General features: G+C 34.7%; 1 protein-coding gene across 4 annotated transcripts in view; it reads left to right on the forward strand.

Annotated features, from left to right (window-relative positions):
* The window catches only part of LOC126780285 (period circadian protein), a 36,849-nt gene extending 16,227 nt beyond the window's left edge, over positions 1–20,622 (forward strand). For 3 of the 4 annotated variants that reach the window (XM_050504608.1, XM_050504609.1, XM_050504610.1), the window contains 11 exons: positions 660–831; positions 1,720–1,852; positions 3,435–3,539; positions 4,904–5,047; positions 8,576–8,730; positions 11,174–11,308; positions 13,207–13,377; positions 13,942–14,061; positions 16,607–16,708; positions 17,462–17,602; positions 17,999–20,622. In XM_050504608.1, coding sequence (XP_050360565.1) covers positions 660–831; positions 1,720–1,852; positions 3,435–3,539; positions 4,904–5,047; positions 8,576–8,730; positions 11,174–11,308; positions 13,207–13,377; positions 13,942–14,061; positions 16,607–16,708; positions 17,462–17,602; positions 17,999–18,088 — 1,468 coding nt within the window. In that variant the 3' untranslated portion in view covers positions 18,089–20,622. The remainder of the gene's footprint in view (positions 1–659; positions 832–1,719; positions 1,853–3,434; positions 3,540–4,903; positions 5,048–8,575; positions 8,731–11,173; positions 11,309–13,206; positions 13,378–13,941; positions 14,062–16,606; positions 16,709–17,461; positions 17,603–17,998) is intronic. The other variant, XM_050504611.1, reaches the window with a different exon arrangement.
* The last annotated feature ends 2,625 nt before the right edge of the window (positions 20,623–23,247 follow it).

Genomic DNA, 23,247 nt, shown 5'->3' on the forward strand with positions numbered 1-23,247 from the left:
TAAGTGAAGGTTTTTGTAGACATTTTTGGAGCATTTCTTCTATCCCTTTCAACTTACTATTGTTAGAGAGGAATAGAAAAAAGGTCTCTAAACAAGTGGGGATTGAATCCGTCACTGTCAACTCTGACGTTTTGTAAGTCGTTGAGTTTTGATGTTGCATCAAAAATCTTTTTCAATGGCTAGTAACAGCCTGTTAATGTCCCACTGCTGGGCTAAGGCCTCCTCTCTCTTTTGAGGAGAAGGTTTGGAGCTTATTCCACCACGCTGCTCCAATGCGGGTTGGTAGAATACACATAATTTCAATTAGACACATGCAGGTTTCCTCACGATGTTTTCCTTCACCGTCAAGCACGAGATGAATTATAACCACAAATTAAGCACATGAAAATTCAGTGGTGCTTGCCCGGGCTTGAACTCACGATCGTCGGTTAAGATTCACGTGTTCTAACCACTAGGCCATCTCGGCTTTTCAACGGTTAATAGTAAAAAAAAGTTTAGGGAAGTTTTTTTTCATTTAATGGTAAACAAAAAGTAAATTGATAAATTTGTGTTGTCAACATTCTTTTAAAGTTAACTGTTAAAGTTGCAAACCTATTTGTATATTATACGTTTCAGTTTCCTTTTTATTCGATATTTATTTAACATTCTCACCTTGGCAGACATAACGCAGACATGGAAAAAGAATTGGTCAAACGGCACCGCGACAACCGAATTTGTAGCAAATTCGAGAGAGATATATTGTCAAGTGAAATGAAACAGAAGAAAAAAGAACATTTGGCGAGATGTAACGCCTTCATACAACAATCGATCCTCGAAAATGCAGAACAAAAGGTACACGGTTTTAGTATTTAAATTAATTTAAGCCTTGTGTGCATTCCGAAATGTGTTTCCATAGTAAAGTTACAAATGGGTTTAAATAAATATACTGGGACATTCTTCACACACGGCCATCTGATCCCAAATTAAGCTTGTACAAAGCTTGTGCTATGGTAACCAGACAACTGATATACTACATATACTACTTTTCTTTTATAAATACATACTTATATAGATAATTACACCCAGACTCAGGACAAGCAGACATGTTCATGCACACAAATGTCTGTCCTGGGTGGCTCGTCTATAACTATTTAACTAATTATATTATTCAAATACCTAAATATGTTATTTTGTTTATTTATCTCGAGTGCAGTTGCTCTTGTCTCTTTCTAATTTTTTCATAATACTAATGATACTTGTGCTAGATGGTGCAGCGCGTTTCGGAGAAAGCTTTGTAGTGTAACGTAGTCTGACACGCTTTAAATTTCGACAATTGACGTAACAAGCGTGAATTTCGTGTTCTTGTTATGTATGCGAAAGGGGAAAATACTGAAAACTTGTGTTCCTTCTTTCGGGGTGATCGAAATGCTACATTATCTACCCGAAGCAGACTTCCACTTGTAGATGGCATTACAGGACATACCCATTTAAAAAAATATTTGCGATATATACTTATATTAGTTTTACTACTATTGGAATTTACTATTTATATGCAAAAAAAACATGACATGTGTCTAATTTCATTGAAATTCTGCCACATGTGCATACTACCAACCCGCATTGGAGCAGCGTGGTGGAATAAACTCTATACCTTCTCCTTAAAAAGGGGAGAGGAGGCCTCAGCCCAGCAGTGGGACATTAACAGGCTGTTACTACATAACAATGATACCGTCTTTTCAGCCACAGGGTGTAAAGCGTACATCGAGGCAGAAAGAAGAAGGAAGTGCTCAAAAGCACAGATGTTCATCTGCAAGATTAAAACGACAGAAGCAGATAGTGAGAGCCGCTAATTCACAGTCTAACTCTACAATGGGTGAGTAAAAAAATGCTAACATTTATTGTGAACAATCATATTTACAAGTGTACATATTATACATACCAATATTATATCCTGTGCCTCGTTGGTGTAATGGCTTGATGTAAGGCCGCAGACTCGGGAGGGCCTGGGTTCAATTCCTAGGTCGGGCCAACAAAAATTATTGGATTTTTCTGTCAGAAAATTCTCAGTAGCAACCCGGAGTCTGGAAGTTGGAAGTGTGTACACTCCCGTGCCTCGGAAAGCACATGAAGCCGTTGATCCTGCACCTGAACTCTATCCGGTCGTGTCGGATTGCCGTCCAATCGGATTTTGAGAATATGGGAATAGAGAATGCACCTGTGTTTGCGCACACACATGTGCACTATAATATCTCCTGCGTAGTTGGCTATTTCTCTTGAGATTAGCCGCCGTGGCCGAAATCGTTCTGGAGGATATTATTTTTTTAAAATCGTATGTCCGCTATCGTGTTTATTGTATATTTGCATCATGCAGAATATTACACACACACTATTCTTATTTATTTATATTACGACTAATTACTTTGTTTTTAATAATATTACACATAGAAAATTTATAAATTTATAATGTATTTGTTATAATTAAGTAATTAAACTGCTGATAACATTAAAAAATGACCGTGCACAAAAAAAAAAACAACCAAAATGATTGAAATTTGACCATGTGCGATTCTATGGTCTATTCCTATCACAGGATGAGAATAGACAAAGACCCCGTGAACGTCAGACCTTCGTTATTTTATAAAAATTGAAAGTTAGTCAGCGCTTGTTCCCAACACAAGTCGGAACAACGACATAAAAAGGTGTATAATAAATTTATTAAATTACAAACGGTAATTTTCTTACGTTTTCTTCGGAATAAAATTAAAAATGACGTCATCCATTGCCAGACACTTAACATCGTGGAAACCCCTTGCCAGACATATTACAACTTTACAAAATTGAAACTGTTCATGCTTCTGCAACATTTTTATCGCAACGTAACTTAATACGACAACAATGTTGTTACATTGGATTCATCCTTAAATTCGTTTTGAATATCTTCAAAGTTGTTATTGGAAATATTGGAACTTTAGGAGTAAATTTAAAGTATATGTATCTACATATCATTATATGGATAAAATAAAGTAAACGACATAGTAGAGCTCTTAGCAAATCTTATGACGTAAATCAATAGTTTGTTTATCGTTACTCCGTCTGCGATTGGTACTGGCTATATGTGTGACTATAATCTTAATAAATAAAATTACTTACGCTTACGGCAAAACATAAAAGACGAAAAAAGCAGCAACTTTAGAAAGAATGATACGTTACCGTTTTTGAAAAGAATCAATCATTGAATTTTAATTGGGATGTTTTGTTGTAACCAAGTTTATTATTATTTTTAGGTTGGTACTTGTATGCCAATTTCAGCCAAGGGTATTATAATACGTTTATATGAACAATAAAATTGTTTTTCTTGAACTCAATGTATGTGTCGGGTGAGAAGTGTGTATTATATAGTTAATTTAATTCATTTAATGCCAAATACTTTGTAAAATATAATGATATTGTTTCAGGAGTCATTCCGATGTTATATACTCCAGCGCCATTTCACCATCCTTCTATGGCGCCACCAGAATACCTTTTCAACCGGACTTCATCTCATATGCAAGGACATTCAAGTTAGTTTCAATTTTATTAGCGTCAATAAGTTATTATTCCGTTTGATTCTCTCGTGCTATTCTGTACGAACTCACTTCTTATATGACTCGAATTATTTCGGTAATTTATCGACTTATTTCGGTAATTTTACAATCGAATTCAATCGATTGCGGTAAGTTTCGAGATTGTTCTTACGGAATACAGTAACAGTAACAGCCTGTTAATGTCCCACTGCTGGGCTAAGGCCTCCTCTCTCTTCTTGAGGAGAAGGTTTAGAGTTTATTCCACCACGCTGCTCCAATGCGGATTGGTAGAATACACATGTGACATAATTTCAATGAAATTAGACACATACAAGTTTCCTCGCGATATTTTCCTTCACCGTCAAGCACGAGATGAATTATAATTAAAAATTAAGCGCATGAAAATTCAGTGGTGCTTGCCCGGGCCTGAACCCACGATCATCGGTTTAGATTCACGCGTTCTAACCACTAGGCCATCTCGGCTATTCTTACGGAATAGTTCTACTGAAGTCCATTATGGGTGTACTTAGCTTGTTTCTGCTTGTTCGACGGGTTACAAAAACAAGAGCAAGAACAAAACGCAAAACTGACGTAGAGGACAACGATTGGTCCAATGAAAAATTAAATTATAACCACCTAACCTATCATTGAGTATAGCGCATATCATTCAATAAGTTTTTTATTTTAATTCCGATCGTTTACACTGCTTGCCAAAGTTAAGTGTCGTGTGGCGTTTTTCATCACGTAACCACGCCCGTTCTGCTATCAGTTATATATTCTGACAAAAATTACACATAAATCGCTATTACTTTTCAAGTAATTTTAAGTTTATTGTAACTTAACTAACGAAAACCAACATCGACCGGAGAACGCCACGAAGTGTGAACGCGAACCCACGAAACTATCAGGTTTTCCCGACGCGAGTGCAGAGCTGCTTCTTATAAGGCAGTGATTATCTTAGTATCGCAGAATCGGAAGCATTTATTATTTTTATATAGAATAGAAAGGTGGACGAGCATATGGGCCACCTGATTTTAAGTGGTCACCAAACGCCCTTAGACATTGGCATTGTAAGAAATGTCAACCATCGCTAATGGCCAATGCGCCACCAACCTTGGGAACTAAGATTTTATGTCCCTTGTGCCTGTAATTACAATGGCTCACTCACCCTTAAAACCGGAACACAACAATATCAAGTATTGCTGTTTTGCGGTAGAATATCTGATGAGTGGGTGGTACCTACCCAGACGAGCTTGCACAAAGCCCTACCACCAGTATAATATAATAAATGCGCATTATAACAGTTATCGCAATAAGAAACAATCGTTGTACTATGATTTATTGATTGTAAATAATTTCAGGTCGAATGGGTCCACATGCTATGATGGGTTCTCATTACCAAGGTCATAGAAATGAACCTGAGGTGCTATATAAACTAAACCCTACATGTTCCACATCACACCGACCGAGTCCTTATCTATCAGCTCCGTATCAAGCACAGCAAAGTAAGTAAAGATTTTTTTTTTTATTTCAGCCTTTTGCCGTCCACTGCTGGACGAAAGCCTCCCCCATAGAACGCCAACCATCCCGATCTTGGGCAGTCCGCATCCATCCCGAACCTGCCACCTTTTTTAAATCGTCGGCCCATCTTGTCACAGGGCGTCCTACACTACGTTTGCCTAAGCGTGGTCTCCACTCCAACACGTGTCGGCTCCATCGGCCATCAATGCGCCTGGAGACATGACCAGCCCACTTCCACTTCAGCGAGCTAATTCTAAGCGCGATGTCGGTGACTTTAGTTCTCTTGCGAATGTCCTCATTTCGGATTCTATCTGCCAGAGAAACCCCAAGCATCGCGCGTTCCATTGCTCGCTGAGCGACCCTAAATTGGTGGACCAGTCCTACGGTAAGTGTCCACGTTTCGGCACCGTAAGTCATTACAGGTAGGACGCACTGATTGAAGACCCTGGTCTTAAGCGACTGTGGGATCGACGATTCAAAAATTTGACGTAACCTCCCGAATGCCGCCCAGCCCAAACGTATTCTTCTTTTAGCCTCCTTCTCAAAGTTGTGCCGGCCAAGTTGTATAGTTTGGCCCAGGTAGATATATTCCTGCACAACTTCAAGTGGAGAGCCATTTACGACCACTGGTCTCGGGGATACATGACGGTTTGCCATAATTTTGGTCTTTTCAATGTTCATCCCGAGACCTACTTGTCTTGAAGAATCGCTCAGGCTGTTTAGCATCTCTTCCAAATCCTGCAGAGTCTCCGCCATGATGACAATGTCGTCGGCAAATCGCAGATGTGTAATGTGTTGGCCATTTATATTAATGCCGCGTCCGTTCCAATCGAGCGTCTTGAAGACGTCCTCCAATGCATTGGTAAAGAGTTTCGGTGATATTACATCTCCCTGTCTTACCCCGCGATGCAATTGGATTGGTCTTGTGCTCTGATCTTGTACTTGGACGGTCATGGTTGCGGCTTCGTACAAACACTTCACCACCTGGACATACCGACAGTCAATTAGGCATCTCTGCATGGATTCCAGAACAGCCCAGGTCTCGATGCTTTTTCGTAGTCCACAAACGCTAGGCATAGAGGCTGATTATATTCCTCGGTCTTCTGTATTATTTGCCTTAGTGTGTGTATGTGGTCTACGGTACTGAAGCCTTTTCGAAACCCAGCCTGTTCCACGGGTTGGAAGTCATCGAATTTTCGGCCAAGACGATTCGTGATTACCCTCGAAAACAATTTGTAAACATGGCTTAAAAGTGAAATGGGGCGGTAGTTTTTCAGAAGAGCTTTATCGCCCTTCTTGAAAAACAGCACCACCACACTTCTGCTCCATGTCTTCGGTGTTATACCATTGTGGAGGACGGAATTAAAGATGTTAGCCAGCTCTCTCAGAACTGGTGTGCCTCCTGCTTTGAGAAGCTCTGAGGTAATTTCGTCATCTCCTGGAGCCTTGTTATTTCCAAATTGCCCGAGAGCAATCCTAATCTCGCCCAAATCGATGTCGGGAAGATCGTCTGATAGATGGCGTGTTAGTCTGGCTCGTGGGTCATCCGCACTGTGATACTCAGGTGGAGGTACTCGTGATGAGTATAAATCGCCATAGTACTTTTCGACTTCAGCTAGAATCTCTGGTTTTGAGGTGACGGTTGTGCCTTGTATGGTTCTGAGTTTTGTCAGGTGACAACAGGAGGTATGTGACTTTGCAAAAACCTTTGAGCCCCTATTGAGTGCTATAGCATCTTCAATATTCCGGGTATTCGCTCGTCTTGTGTCACGCCTTATTAGTTTTATAACCTTCCTGTTAAGTGCCTGACACTCAGATGGCGTCATGTTCTGCTGTTCTCGTCTCCTCGTCATCTCGTTCAGAGTTTCGCCTGAGAGCTTCGACTTACGTCCATTGCTCTTTTGTCGAAAGTAATTTTGGCTTACCTCGCGGATGACACGCACCAGACCATTGGTGGCGTCGTCAATGCCCTGCCTGGTTTCCAACATGGCAAATCGGTTCTGTAGTTCCAGCTGGAAGCTTTCGCAACCAGCTTCGACCTGAGGCAGAGTTGGTCTAAGAGTCAACTTCATTAACCGCGATCGTTCTATTTTAGTGTTAATATTCAGGGTGCCTCTTACCAGGCGGTGATCACTTCCAGTGTTTACCCTGTTGATCACGGAGACATCCCTAAATATTTGGCGCTTATTGGATAAAATGAAGTCGATCTCATTCATCGCTATGTTATCGGGGCTTCGCCAGGTCCACTTCCTTTGGGGCTTTTTCTGGAAAAATGAATTCATCAGAAATAATCGCTGAGCCTCGAGGAAGTTTACCAGCATTTGTCCCCGATGATTTCTGCGCCCATAGCCGAATTTTCCTACCCTCGATTCACCATCTTCTTGTACTCCCACTTTGGCATTGAAGTCACCCATAACAATTGTGTAGAAGGTATTGGTACGAGACATAGCTTTCACTATGTCTTCGTACATGGCTTCGACCTCTTCGTCAGTGTATGTAGACGTTGGGGCATACACTTGTATAACCTTCAAGGCATACCTCTCGGTTATCTTTAAGACAAGGTATGCCACCCTCGCCGACACACTGCCAACCTCCACGACATTGCATCTGAGTGACTTGTGGATCAAAAAGCCGACGCCACCTTGGGATGGTTGGTGTCCTTCTCGGAAGTAGAGTAAGTGACCGGCATCTAGTGTCATCGTGTCCTCGCCCTGTCTTCGGACTTCTGATAGACCTACTATATCCCAGTTAATACGACTTAACTCTACTTCCAATTCTGTCAGATGTTCGTCCAGCCGCAGAGAGCGTCCATTATACGTGGCCAGATACAGTCGCCGTTTGTGGTACCCTGCCGTAGCCCGGAGATTCTTAGCACCCCCCATCGCACCGTTACCATGGCCGTTACCGTGGCCAGGAATAGTGTGATTACCGGGAATTGGGGGCCGTGAATTTTTGTCGTCGCTCATAGGGGGGTTTTTGCCTTAGTCACCACGCTTGGCAGGCGGGTTGGTGACCGCAGTGGCTGGAAATCTTTCACTAATAGCGCTGCTGCCCGCTATCAGGATTTGCATTTTCGGATTCCAGCATTTGTGTGGTTATACCGCCATGATTTCGGTCGCCAGAGCCTCGTTCGTTGATTAGCAGGATGTACCACGAGCAGGTGAGGTTGACGGTAGAGAGCCTAGGTTGTTATTGGCTCCCCTTAAATCCCCGGCTCCCCTTAAATCCCAAAGTAAAGAATATATTCAATTAGAGTCAATTGCGTTTGACTAATTGTAACTATTATTTTATTTGACATGAATCACTCGTTCGCGTCTCTAGGCTAACGATATATAAATATAATAGAATATGCTTTTTGAAAATCCAAAGAGTTCGGAAATGGCTATATATATATATATATTATACAAAAGGCGGTCTTATCGCCTCTCTCTTTTCGAAAAAAGTTTTATAATAAATATTTTTAAGTAATATTATAGTTTATAATAATAGTATATAAATATATTTTTTTCCAGTGCCTTATTTGATGTTTGGACAGGCTGTCTATGCATCGCCTTTCATGTATTCGTCCATCGATCCTCAAATTTCATATACCCTGCAACAAAGCTTCGTTCCACAAAATGTTCCGAGCATGTATTCTTTGGAAATTTCAAATAAAAATTATGAAGAGGTAATTACATTTTTAATTACAATAATTTTTGCTTAACTAAGATATATTAAGTATCCGTCAACATTATTTTTTTATTTCTTTATTTTATAACGAAAAAGGTACTTTGAGACGGGACAGCAAAGGCTTTCTTTTCTATACAATAGTTTATCTATGGATAACTTTTTTTTTCTATATATGTCGTTTTCTTAGCACTCATTCTACAATAATCATGAGAAATATATATTGTGTGTGTGTGTTTGTATGATAGACAAATAAATTGATGTTCTTCTTGCATGGAATAAAATTATAAAACTTCTGATATTTGATTTTCTAAATGAGTTAACTAACTAAAAAATTGTATTTCAAATTCAAGCATTAGAATTGCCGTTTAGTTATTTAGGGTTAGAGATATAGATTTTTACACTTTTTATATGAGTATATATTATTATATGTATGATATATGTTAGTATATATAGTAATTTTGATCTTTGCAATTCACCGTTTAATTTTTTTTATTTTTCGATAATTAATTGCGTATTATACACCAAAAAAGCTTAGTCAATTTTCTTCAAAATCTTACTTAAATATGACAAGATGCATTAGGATCATTTATATAGGTTTTTAAATCACAAAAATCTAACTGTATTGGGAAATTAAGGCCGCAATATGTATATTTTTTTATCAGATATTTATTGAACCACAGGATATATAATACGTCGAATTGTATGATTATCACTGTTATAAAAAGTAATTGAGAATTAAAATGTCACTGCAAAGATAATTATTTGATATTATTTAGATATTATTTCTCTGAAGAAAAAAATGAAAACTATAATCTATGGAAGTTTGACTGAAACGAGGTTGAATAAATAAAATTTAATTCGAAACATTTCGATCTCGTTGCCCTCAAGCTTCTTCTCTGCCTAGTCCGTTTATTTATGTGAATATATTAAAAAATATCACAAATACTATACGTATTTATTTGTTTGTATCAGCAGACAGATCTATACAAAAAGCTTTCTTAAGCTGGCCTTAAAACAAATGCTGTTTCCGAGATGGCCGATGATTCAACATGAAACTTACTTCGACGTCATAGAACAAAATAAGAAAGAACAATGACAACATATAACCATGTGAATCTGGATAGTATTTCGTAGTGTTTGAAATACTTAAGGAAAAAAATGCATGATTTCTAATTGAATTAACAATGTTATAAAGTGCTCAATTAAGAATCATTTTCAATAAATTTGATGCACAGTGTTGCCATACATCCTGTGAGATACAAAGTTATATTTTATTGTTGGCAAATTCATAAATAAAGACTATGTTATTTAAAATCGATCATATATATACATTACATGTTTGATATGGGTATATAGTTTTATTATATTTCATTGCTATATAAGGTTTTTTAGATTACATTACAATATCTTTGTTAGATTAAAAAAAAAACAACTTTTATTTTGTTTTTTTCGTGCAACTGAGATAAAATGATTGTCTTAGCAGCCAGCTGTTTGTTCATTTGTTTATGGCACAAAAAATATATAAAGCATAATATAAAATTCAGTTTTAAACTTGACCCTCACTGACAACAACTTGACAAACATTGACGAATATGGTTAGGACTAGAATAGATAAGAATGGAAGATATTAATCATAAGAAGAATATTAATCATAGCAAATCAAGGATAACTGCTTTATTTTCGAGTGTTATATTCAAACTGACTCTATATTTATCAACAATATTAAATCTAAGAGAAGTCAAGATGTTCCATTATTACGATTACCAAATATTTTTTAAACGGAACATTTTCTGTTTTTTGCAATTTCTTACATTATTACTTTATGTAAACACTGTGCTTTTAATTATTATATTTCTGGTATAAAAATAAATAAGTAAACTTACCAAGAGCTGAACAGCTACGTGTAAAGACGGGACACTCACCGCCAAGCTCATTTAATAAAACTGCGCCGTATGCTAAATACGTAGTAAATTCACGAATGTACATTATCGGGTACATCGAAGCGTTGAACGTGTAACGCTCGCACACAACGCACCAGCGTGGCTAATCAAAATTACTTCCTAGAATTTTATTCTGATTGATATTCTAGCGTGGATTTGGGTTGAATTTTCCAATTAAATTGAATTCTGATATCAATATTTCAGCTATAACCGCAAATTAATTTTAAGATAAATGCAAAAAAATATCAAGACATATTTCTTTAGCAGGTGCCGTCTATTCTATCATGTCTCGTTTACATTGTTTGATAATAATAATATTGAAATATATATTTTTGTATTAATAATATATCAAAATATTCAATTCTATCTCTCATTCATCATATTAACTGCTTATAAACTTTTATTTTATTTATTGTTCTGTTTAATTCCTTTTTATAATTAAAATATGTATGTCAGCTATGAATCTTCCATAACAATCATATTAACTTTGAAACATCGCAGGCATGTAAAATGACAGTTCTACCGAAGACTAACAAATCATTCAGTTACCTCACAAGGAAGAGGGAGAAGGTGATAGAAAAACAATTACATCAATCAAGTGACGTCAGTAACTCATCGAGCGACACCTCGTATCGGGTACGAAAGTCATTTTCATTCATCAAATTTGTTCTGCATTTGCAATATTATTTATATCTACTCAACAGTTTTGCGTGTTTTTTATTTCTCAAAAATGATCTGGTTCTTATATACTTTATAATCTAAAGTAAATGTTTTAAATTAACATATACATAAATATACGAGTAGTCGTTTATTGTATGATTCTTGTCGGTTATGTAGATATAAGGTTGTAAGAATTGTTCAGGGAAACGAGAGACTGAAAAAATATTGATTTATAATGTACTGTAAAAACGATAAAACACACACTGTTCAGTGTATTAATTAATATCCATTTAATGAGCAAGCTTTGCATGACTATTATGGTAAAAAAGGCTATATCTAATAATTTCAACGCATTAAAAATCAATAGAACGGCTGATTCTGTTATATACTACGGCATACATAATTAACTAGCCTTGCCCCTCGGCTTCAATCGCGTTAAATGTGGATAATACAATGCTGACTCGCGCCGCTTGTAATATTGTATGTCGTAGCGGGCAGTTGTTTTGTCTGAAAATACTATCCAAAGCAAAAGGAAAATATTCCAATCGGAATTGTAATCCTTAGATTTGGATTATTAATATTGGATTTAGATTGGCTTTCATTCATGCAAAACCCCCAGCTCGATAATACAATAAACTTAATTAAATACAGTTGCAACACAATATATGTTTTGTAATAAATAAGATTATTTTTGACATAATTCACTTACCGATATCATTAGCCACAATCATTTACCATTTAATCGGAATAGAAACAATGAATTGTTTGTTTTTTTTATATTAGATGACTTTTTGTGTAATATTGGTATTAGTAGTGATGTTGCATTGTTTTTTTATAAATTGATTTTACGGATAATTTGATATAATTTGAAATGAGACCTTAAATATAGCTTGGTCGTAAAAATTATTGCGACCTTATTATTATTTGGCTTTGTATACTTTTAGCTAACATGAGGTATATTTGGATGCTCGAGTTTTAGGAAGTCGAAGTGTTTGACAATTAATTTACCAGCGTTGTTTTGAAACTAAAATTTTAAACGAAATATAATATATTTCAAGTATTATCTGTGCTTAAAAAATTTTAGAAAACCCATAGGTTTCTTTGAGGAGCAATACTGGTTGGTGGAAATGTTTTGCGTTTGATGATAAATTATCTGATTGAAGAGAAATACAGCATTATATGTAGGTGCACATGTATGTGGTCCAAGTTAGTTTTAACGTTCGTATATTAGTGTTGGATTAGCAAATGGTATGGAACTATTTGCTATTCGTTATTTTTGAATGGTAAGACCATTTATAGAAATAATAATGTAATCTTGGGATTTAATTCATTTTGCCGCTAGTATCTCAGATTATATTGGTTATTTAATAAACAACAAATGTAACATGTAGATAAAATAGGATTCGTGGATATATAGATGAAAATAATAAGATTTTTTAACAGTGAAATATTTATAATAGAACGGAGGTTTTTTTTATGTTACACTACTATTCTATATGCATAATGTCGATTGTTCTATTCATTCAAGAAAATAAATTGCGAAGCTGGCTGAAGGGCAGTGCTTCATGGTGGAATACATATTTTCTTATTATAAAGTTATGTAATTTTTATATATGTCTTATATAAATATAATTATTAGACTATCATAATTATTTCATTAAATTCTGAACAATTAGTACTCCAAGAAGGTGAAGTCTATTTAACATAATACAACTTAAAATGATTTGTCGAAATATCAGTCGGAGTTTCCTTTCATATTTTTTACTATTTATGAATATGATTATATAATATATATATATATATATATATTAATTAACATTCAATATATTAGTACGTAAAGCTATAAGTAATAAAAAAAAACTATTTACTTATAGAACAAACGATCATTAATGGAAAATCGTAATAAGAGGAAGCTACGATTAACAAACAGTGAAGATTCGAAGACAGATGAGGAATCAAGCTACTCTTCATTTTATTCTTCGTTTTTCAAGACCGATTCAGGTAGTAACGGGGAAAGCGACGGGAAAATCTCTAATGATAGAAAAGTAAGTATTTTATTGATCAAGTTTTTGTAGTAACTGTTAAAGTTTTTATTGTATAATTCCACTATATTTACTTTTTACAAATAATCATCCTATATCAATTCTTTGATGGTTCTTCGCCATAATATACGTTTTTAGAAAATTTCAATAACAATCGTTCGCTCAATTGAGTTCTTATATAATATAAGTAAGTGGATGCACACAATTAGTATACGTATATAAGATTGTCTACCCATAAAAAAAATATACATAAAACTTGTTAGTAACATATTGAAGAAATTTACCTGTTCATAATTATAATTATTGCCTTAAAACCGAAAACATGTCAGTATTTGCAAATTTTTAGGTATTTATTTTTAGGACATATCATTTTTATTTATATCTTAAATTAAACTACACTGTACAACATCATTGTTGATATTCTGTAGTAACCTGAATAATATTGTTCAAATCTTTCACCAGTCTACAGTTTAGTTAATGATACCTAACTGAGAAAGTTAAATATGCCATTCTATGTTTTCTAAATAATAACTTATTTAATATTAATAAGAAAAAAAAATGTTACAGAGTTGGCAAAAACAAAATGGCAGCGGAGATGCAATATCGTTTCAGAGTTTTAAAGTATTAAATGGTGAAACAAAGAAAAAGAGCTTAAGAAGCAATATTGAACCGCCATGGACGAAGCAAGTGAGTATTATGGTTTTATTACTATAATCATATGACTTTCAGTAAAAAATTTAAAGTATCAATATGTCTGTTGTAGTTGAGTCTAAATCTGGCTGTGGTTGAGTCTATACCTTGAGTCTTTTTGGTTATAGTTATATTAATATATTTATTATTTTAGTGCTTCAGTTTTTGTTTAGTTTAACTTTAATTTACTTAAAAAAGAGGAAGATGTTGTAGTTGAGTCTATACCTGGCTGGTGATAAAGAAATAAAGTGAGTTGTCAAAGGCGTGATGTCTATAATTTACAACAATATCTATGTCACGATAAGTACGTTGTTTAGGTAAATGTAAATGGAAAAACACGGTCGAACTTTATAACACTCTTCTCTCAGCCGAAAGACGTCCACTGCTGGACAAAGGATTTCCATTTTTGCCGGTGTTGCACTGCCCGCATCCAACGGCTTCCCGCGACTCTTTCTATGTCGTCGGTCCACCTTGTAGGGGTCAGTTCTACGAGCGATGTGCCCCGCCCACTGCCACTTTAGTTCGAGAGAGATACTTCGAGCATAACCCTCTCCATTGCTCTTTGGGTGACCTTGAGCCTTCTTATGAGGCCCATAGTGAGCAACCACGTCTCTGATCCAATTGACAATTGGCAATCTGAAACAATTGGCAATTTTGCACTCGCAAAATTTCCAACCTTGACTCGATGGGTGCACATGGATGTTCGATATGATTTTCATCTTGTCCATGTTCATTTTAAGACCCACTTGTTGGAAGATCCTGCTGAGATCGTCGAGCATAGTGCCGAGGTTTTCCAAGGTCTCAGCCATAATCACAATGTCGTCGGCGAATCGAAGCTGAGTGATGTACTCGTCGTTGATATTGATGCCAACTCGGTTCTAGTCCAGAAGCTTGAAAACATCTTCCAATGCAGCGGTGAACAATTTCGGAGATATCACGTCTCCCTGTCTTACGCCTCTCTGCAATTGGATAAGTTTTGAGCTCTGATCCTGGAGTCGGATTGACACGGTGGCGTTCTCGTACAAGCACTTTAACACCGTGACCGTGCTGAAGTCCCTTCAGGCCCAGGTTTCGATCGAATCAAAGGCTTTTTCATAGTCCACAAACGCTAAGCAAAGTGGCTGGTTATACTCCTCGGTCTTCTGTAAAACTTGCCGCAGCATATGTATGTGGTCTATGATGCTAAAGCCTTTTCGGAATCCGGCTTGTTCGGGTGGCTGGAAGTCGTCAAGCCTTCGCTCGAGACGATTCGTAATGACTCTCGAAAACAACTTGTAAACATGGCTCAGCAGTGAGATGGGTCTGTAATTCTTCGGAAGGGTTTCATTACCTTTCTTAAAGAAAAGCACTACCAGACCTCTGTGCCATGCTTTTGGCGTTTGACCTTTAGCTATGACGAAGTTAAATAGCCTCTGAAGAGCGCGGGATTGCGGATTTGGAGAGGTTTTGCTCGAAGCGTAGACTTAATTAGTCGGGATCTCTGGAGTTTGACATTGAGATTCAATGGGCCTCTTACTGGTTTGTGATCGCTCCCGGTTTTGACTGCATTGATCACAGAGACGTCATTAAATATTTGTCTTCTCGTCAACAGGATAAAGTCTATTTTATTCTTAGTATTTTTATTTTATTCCCGTCAGGGCTCACGCAGGTCCATTTACGATGACCTGGCTTTTTGAAAAAGGAGTACATCATAAAGAGTCCCCCCTTCTCTATGAAGCCGGCCAACACCTGGTCCCGAGGGTTGCGGTCTCCAATTCCATGTGATCCCACCTTTAAAGCGTTAAAGTCATCCATTACAACAGTGAAATGAGTCTTATTGGTGTGTATGGTTCTACTATACTAGATAAATCTTCATACATGACCTCAACTTCATTGTCGGTGTGTGTCGAGGTCGGCGCGTATACCTGTATGACCTTCAAAGAATACCGTTTGGTAATTTTGAGTATAAGGTACGCCACCCTAGTCGACACACTCTCGATTTTAACAACGTTGTTAACTTGAAGGAGGGACTTGTGGACTATGAACCCGACACCACCTTGGGACAGTTGATCGCCCTCCCGTAAATAGAGACGGTTACCGGATTTCAGGATTATCGTATCCTCCCCCTGTCTTCGGACTTCGGATAATCCGACGATATCCCAGTGCTCAGTTCTTCCTCCAGTTCGATAATCTTCTCGTCGGTACGCTGTGTACGCGTGTTATATGTTGCCAGGGACAGAGGTCGTCGGTGTTGGTAACACGAAATCAGCCGGAGATTCTTAGCGATGGGTTGGCAATCGCAGTAAATTGGTCATAGTACTCAGAGAGACGCTGCTACCCGTTCTCTGGTGTATATTCCCTCGGGTCGACTTCTATGCCCCCCACGGGATAAAATCCGCCGTCACCATACGGCAAATTATCCATTATCTCCATATTCTGACATCTTGCTTGATGTTCTGTCCTTTTTACTTATCAGTATTAAAGCTTGCTTGTCAATAATAAATTAAGAATACAAATATCGCATCGTGTTTTGATACGCAATACGTATAATTATTTGCCCCAGGTACGTGTTACATCTGAACTAATTTATAAATATCAAATATGCACGAAGGATATGGATGAAGTTCTGAGATGTGACAAGGAAAAATTGGAAAAGCTAGAACAAGTAAGTGCCTAAATAAATTAACGTGTTTTTTTAAAGAATAGGTAGGCGGACGAGCAATAAGAGCCTGATGGTAAGTAGTCACCAATGTCCATAGACATTGGCAATGTAAGAAATGGTAACCATCGATTACATTGCCAATGCGCCACCAACCTTTGGAACTAAGATGTTACGTATCTTGCGCCTGTAATTACACATGCTCACTCACTTCAAACCGGAACACAACAATACCAAATACTGCTGTTTTGAGATAGAATATCTGATGAGTGGGTGGTACCTACCCAGACGAGCTAGCACAAAGTCCTACGACCAGTGAATTTCACGTTTCTACGTTTATGTTTACGTTACTAAAATTTACCGCACGAAGAAGAGAGCCGAGATGTTTTGTGGTGTGAATTTGTTTATAATTCATCTTGTTTATCAAAGTTTTGATGTTTTGCAGTAGAATAACGTAATATATATATATATATTACGTTATATATATATATATAATAAGAAGGTAAGTTATGGTGCCTAACCAGACGGGTCTGCAAAGCACTATTAACGGTAATATTTTACAGTCAAAATTAATGTGCTTTGTGTAAAAGTCGAAAATGAGGTTGGAATTAAATATTATTTAAATATATCATAGAACTAAAATTAATTCTATATATGGTGCTTAAACGTAAGCTGTTAAGTAAGAAATAAATTCAATTATAAATGTATATCACAGTTACCTGAATATTAATATTATACCTTTATCTTAAAACATTTCAGCCTGCATTGGTAAACGAACAACTCGGCCAATTATATTTGGATCTCCAGCTACAAGGAGTAGCTGCTAAATTGACTCTTGAAGAAGGCATCACTAGTTCCAGCAGTTCTGGTGAAGAATCGTATGTAACAACAAAAACAAAGGTAAATAAACTCTTAGTAATTTGTCAAAATCCCATCTATAATATATAAATGAAAAAACATGAAAGAATATTTTTTTTAATTTTCATAAGAAAATATTGATGTTAAAATTTGAGATTCCGATTATTCAGGCTGAAAATAACATGCAATGTTTCTCTTGATTGAATTCGCTAAAACGTTCTCCATCACGACATAAGTAAAAACATCACTGAAAATAAACAATACCGCGGTGTTTTTTTTTGCTGGTTCTTTATAAAATTTCAGTTAACTCACACCTAAGAATTAAAAGAATTATAATTATAAGAAGAATAAAGAAAAGTAGAATATTGTCAATCTATAAGCAAACGTGATGCTTCTATATTAATTAGAGATTTTGACAAGGGATTTAACTTTTTACAGATTCGCCGAAGAAAGCGTGAGTTTAGCAAATTGGTGATGATTTATGAAGAAGACGCGCCCCTCCCGCCGCCGGACGAAGAAGACGCTTGAAAATATATGTCATTGTTAAATGGCTAAAGCACAATTTTCATGCCAAAGTTGTATTGCATGAACGTGTTTTTGTTTGATTTAGTGATCATATTTTTAATATTGATGTCGATATTCGTGTATATCATTTAATGTAGCTGTAGTTTCGATTTTACTCTGTTCGATTTTTAACATATGCGCTTATAGAATTACTAACAATCCCTGCCGTTGGAGTGTTTGATCACCTGGGATACGTAGGATGTTTGTACATCACTCTTATTTATAAGAACACGAAAGTCACGTGAATATGATAAATTTAAAGCGCGTGAGACTGAAACGCGTTATATAACAAAATACAATTTATTAAAACTATCTTCGAAGCGCGTTGCGTTTTCTGATATAAGCATTATATGTATTGGCTTAGATTTTTTTTTTAATAAGGCATTACAAAAAAATCGCAGCTTCCTTTATTAGATGTATATTTATTGAAATTGATTTTAATTTTTCACACTAATCTATAATTATATTATTCCAATATCGTACATAAGTGTAAGTTTCGTCACAAAGTGTTGTATACGCTTAGTTGTTTTTTATTTTTAAATTTTTTATTATTTTTATTGTTTTAATAGTTCATTTGCTATTATTGCTTAGTCTGTATTTTTTATCTCTATTCATAAAATATTTTTTAGTATTATAAAGAAATAATTATTATCGTTGTTATAAGAGCCTAATTAAATCATTGACGAGTTTTGTATGTTAGAGTTATTGACTTCCGACATATAAGTGTTTCTATTGAATCTTTAATGTATTGGTGATAATATATTAATAAGTTATTATTAAATGTAAACTTAAGATTTCTCTTAAACAAATTGCATTAAGTGAAATGTTGCTCGTTCAATTCAACATTAATCTTGCCTGCCGCCTTATGTCAAAGTGCTTAATGATACAGAAAATGTATGAATTATTTCAAGACATAACGGATATTGTACTTTTATACAAATTGTAAATCGGTCGATATTATATACAATGTGATTACAGTAATACATTCTATCTTATAAATTAAATATTTTAATCGTATTATATTTATATTATTATGACAAGACTTTTGGGTGTAGACCAATCTGGCAAACGATATAACGTGTATGATAAACATGTGTTAAATCAAATGACTGCGGATGAAATCGCGGAGCACAGCTAGTTTTAATATGATTATAATTATTAAATTAAAATAGGATATCTTAGAGTTCTGTGATATAAACTTTATATTAACATTGAACAAGATTTAATAAAGTCTTATTATCTAAGAAAGTAAAAACTGCTTAGAGAAAATAAAAAACAAATATTTTGTTACCAAATATAGTTAGCAACTTATCTATATGTTGTTTAGTGATTAGTTAAACAATGCTGTCTTCTTCTTTCTAATGTCAAATCAATAATGACAGAAAGAGAAATCAGTGTTCAACTAAACATCCGCTAAGTAACGAGATATAAATGTTTCTATACAACGTTCATAAGTAAGCCCATATATTTTTATAGACCAGATTTGCATATGGACATTACAATAAAATATTTTATTTGAAATTAAGTAGAACTAATTAAGGAAGTGTATGTTTAAACGAGCATTTTAATATTATTATTAAATAAAAGTCAATATATTAGTTATTTTTATATCTACAAAATAGAAGCATTGTGTATATTTTGATCGCAGTGCTTATTTTATTAACATTCTTCGCGAAATGAAATTATAAAGAACGTAATATTATAACATGACTCTTATGTGTTTGTGATCTTAAAATTATACTTATATTTACTATAAAAAACGAAAATATCTCTGCCTTTGGTCAAATCATTTCTTTCACTAACGGAAGATTCAGCATTATAAAGATAATTAGATTAATTTGGTACTTAGTATGCTTTAGCCGCTTCACCTATCTCTAAATTTTGTTTAGGGGGTGATTATTTAAACAATGCTTTGTCTTCTTCTTTCGAACATCAAATCAATGGTGACAGAAAGAGAGAAATTAGTGTTTAAGTAGACAATATTTATAAGTAAGTCCGTTTATTTTTATAGAACAGATATAAAAATAAACACATTTTTTGGAAAATAAGTACAACAATATATGTTTTCGAACGTATAAATGAGCATCTTTCTGTGCAGTGGCACGCAATTGTTAGATATAATACTTATTAATTATTATTATTATTATTAAATAAAAGTCAAAATATTAATTATTTTTACATTTACAACATAGAAGCATTGTGTATATTTTGATCGCAGTGCTTATTTTATTAACATTCTTTGCGAAATGCAATTATAAAGAAAGTAATATTATTACACGACTGTTATTTATATGTGGTCTTAAAACTATGCCTAATTGCCTAAGGAAATATATTTACTATAAAGACTAATGAGTCTCGGCCGTTGATCAAATATTTTCTACAAAAGGAATGCTCAGCATTTTAAACATTTTATTGTATTCATTTTGTAGTTTATGTAGTTGTAAGTTTATAAATATTTTCAATTTAAAAATTATTAGAAATAAATAATGTGAATCTAACATGTTTTTTGCCTATCCCTCAATTACATTACCCATGTAAAAAACGTTCTTCAAATGATTTATTAAGATTATTTTTTATTTATTTTTATTTATTAATAATAACCATATTATAAAATGCATGTATTTGCTTTATATTTTTTATTTATTCACTTACTGAGTCCTCGAAAATAGACAAATAAAAAATACATTTTATTCAAAGAAAAAATCTTTTAAAATTATGTATAAGAGATGCCAACATTAGCAATGGTCGAATATCGCGATAGGCGTGAATTTATACAATAAGATTTATACCCCAGTTTAAAGTCCATTTTACCAAATATATTTGTTACCTATAAATTTTTTTACATACTTTATTCGTTCTCTTTTCGTCACTCAAATTCATTTTTACTTTGAGCTTATATAAGATCTAGAATTCGTTGTATATTTTATTAATCAGGTAAAAGTCATTTTTCTAAGAAATAAGATACTAGCGATCTTCAACAAATTATTATATATCTGCTTAATAATAAAAAGGATAAAAAATAAACTAGGTATACAATTTTGAAGAGCAAATATAATGTACTACAGGTGTATAATTAGAAATTTCTCCGTGGAGAAGTGAGCGGTTGAGGGCATCCGACGAATTCTCTACATGAATTCTTAAATAGAGCAAGGTGGTACTGTAAGCCTATACATTTTATTTTATCAATAATTTTATTTTAATTAAAATAATACATTTCAATTAAATTTGTTTCATACTAAATGCATGACAAGTTCACGGTCGCTAGATGGCACTAATTAAATCAAGAAAGTATTATTATTATAACTGCCATCTATTGTCGGAATTATACTTTAAAATTTTAACAATAGATGGCAGTGCTTATTTCAATTAATAGATTCAATTAGTAGTTAGATAATTTTGACAACCCTAAGGCAAACAGCGGTAATATTCAAATCCAAATTTTTAAGAAAGCATAATGTACACATAGATAGTAAACATAACAAAAACTATTTATAATATGTCAACTTGCATAGCTAACTATTCGCTTTTCTGCAACGGACGACCATAAATAAATCGATGCCAAAAATAAATATAAAAAACTAATCGATACAATTACATATTTTGTAATCATATGATTTTTTGTATACCAGTTGTATCATCGTATGTAATGAAAAATGTTGCTGTTTGTGTAAAATTAGTTTGTGTTTATACGTTTGATAATTTCTGTTTGTACCCTTTTGAAATTCCTTAGGAAGGTATCGATAATAATTACATTCGTAATATTTATATCAAACTATCATTTTCGAAACCTATAAATTTGTTTAATTTTTTACATTATTACGTACACATTTTTAAATTTTAAGCAAGTTACGGTAGCATGCGCTAGCGATACCGTGGCGCTCCTCGTTCAGACAGAAAGGGTACCGCTGGTTTTTTAGTCGGTATTCCGATATTCGGATTTTATTCTTTTTTTATTTCTATTGATTAGTAATTTGACACGAAATGTTAACAATAATGCATATGAAAGTTATAAGACTGTTTTGCTTTAGTTGAAAAAATGTTGATTTTAATTAATTGCACACATAAATAAGCTTTAGCTTTATTAAAAAAGCTTGATTAATTGTGCTTTTTATTCTTTAATATAAAAAAAATGTCAAAGTATCATTTAGCCAACTGCAGTCGACTGCTGGACAAAGCCGTTTCTCAAGTTGAGCCAAACTGACTCGTTAGCTCCAACTGGTGGCCAGTCCGTCGACATTTTACTGAAACTGCTTAATGTCATATCAGCTTGCTAATTTTTTAAGTTATGTGGGCAACTCCAATTCTGACTTTACGCCCATAGCTCGCTCCTTAGCACGCTTCACAACTTTTAATTTGTGGACCATCATACACAGTACCGCAATTAGTGTTAGTATAGTGTTCGATTAGTGTTAGCCTTCGATCAGCTTCCTCGTCGAAGTAGTTCCTAACAAGCTGCGTGACCTGATTCAGGTAGACATCAATGGCTGCGAGAAACCGAAAAACGACTATGTCGGTCCCGACACGACATACCTGTTGAATATGAGAAACCGAGACTTATATTATCGACTTACGAAAATACAACGATAATAATTAATACGTTAAAATTATCTTTTATACAATTAAGTCGTATTTAAATTGTAATAAACAAATATTATAGATGGCGCTAGTATATTTAAATAGTGTGTAGTAGCAGTATTTACGTTCATACTTCATTCACTCATGATGCTGGTAGGAGGATTAAACAATTTAGTCAACTTATTAAGCTTGTTACCTTTCAATATTTAATAGTTTTAATATGATATATATAATTAACAACCTATTTTCCTCTTAAAAGTGCCTGTCTGATCTTAGGGAATCGATTGTTTTTTTACTTATAAATTTTTAATATTTATGTTATCACAATACATAAGTAGCCAATTAGTCAATCAAGTCAATTGTCGAAAGGAGTCAAAGAAAACCAAGTTTCTGTATTACAATATATTCTCCGTCGTGGAGCCTGTAAAGTCGTAACTCGCGTAACGACAATTCACAGGGCTGATTGGCGTAATGCCGTGAACTCATTAGCTTTTACACGATTTTTAACATTAAAAAGCTATGTACTATTTATATTTACCCAAGTACTT

Source organism: Nymphalis io, chromosome Z, assembly GCF_905147045.1.
Source record: "Nymphalis io chromosome Z, ilAglIoxx1.1, whole genome shotgun sequence".
Lineage (NCBI taxonomy): Eukaryota > Metazoa > Arthropoda > Insecta > Lepidoptera > Nymphalidae > Nymphalis > Nymphalis io.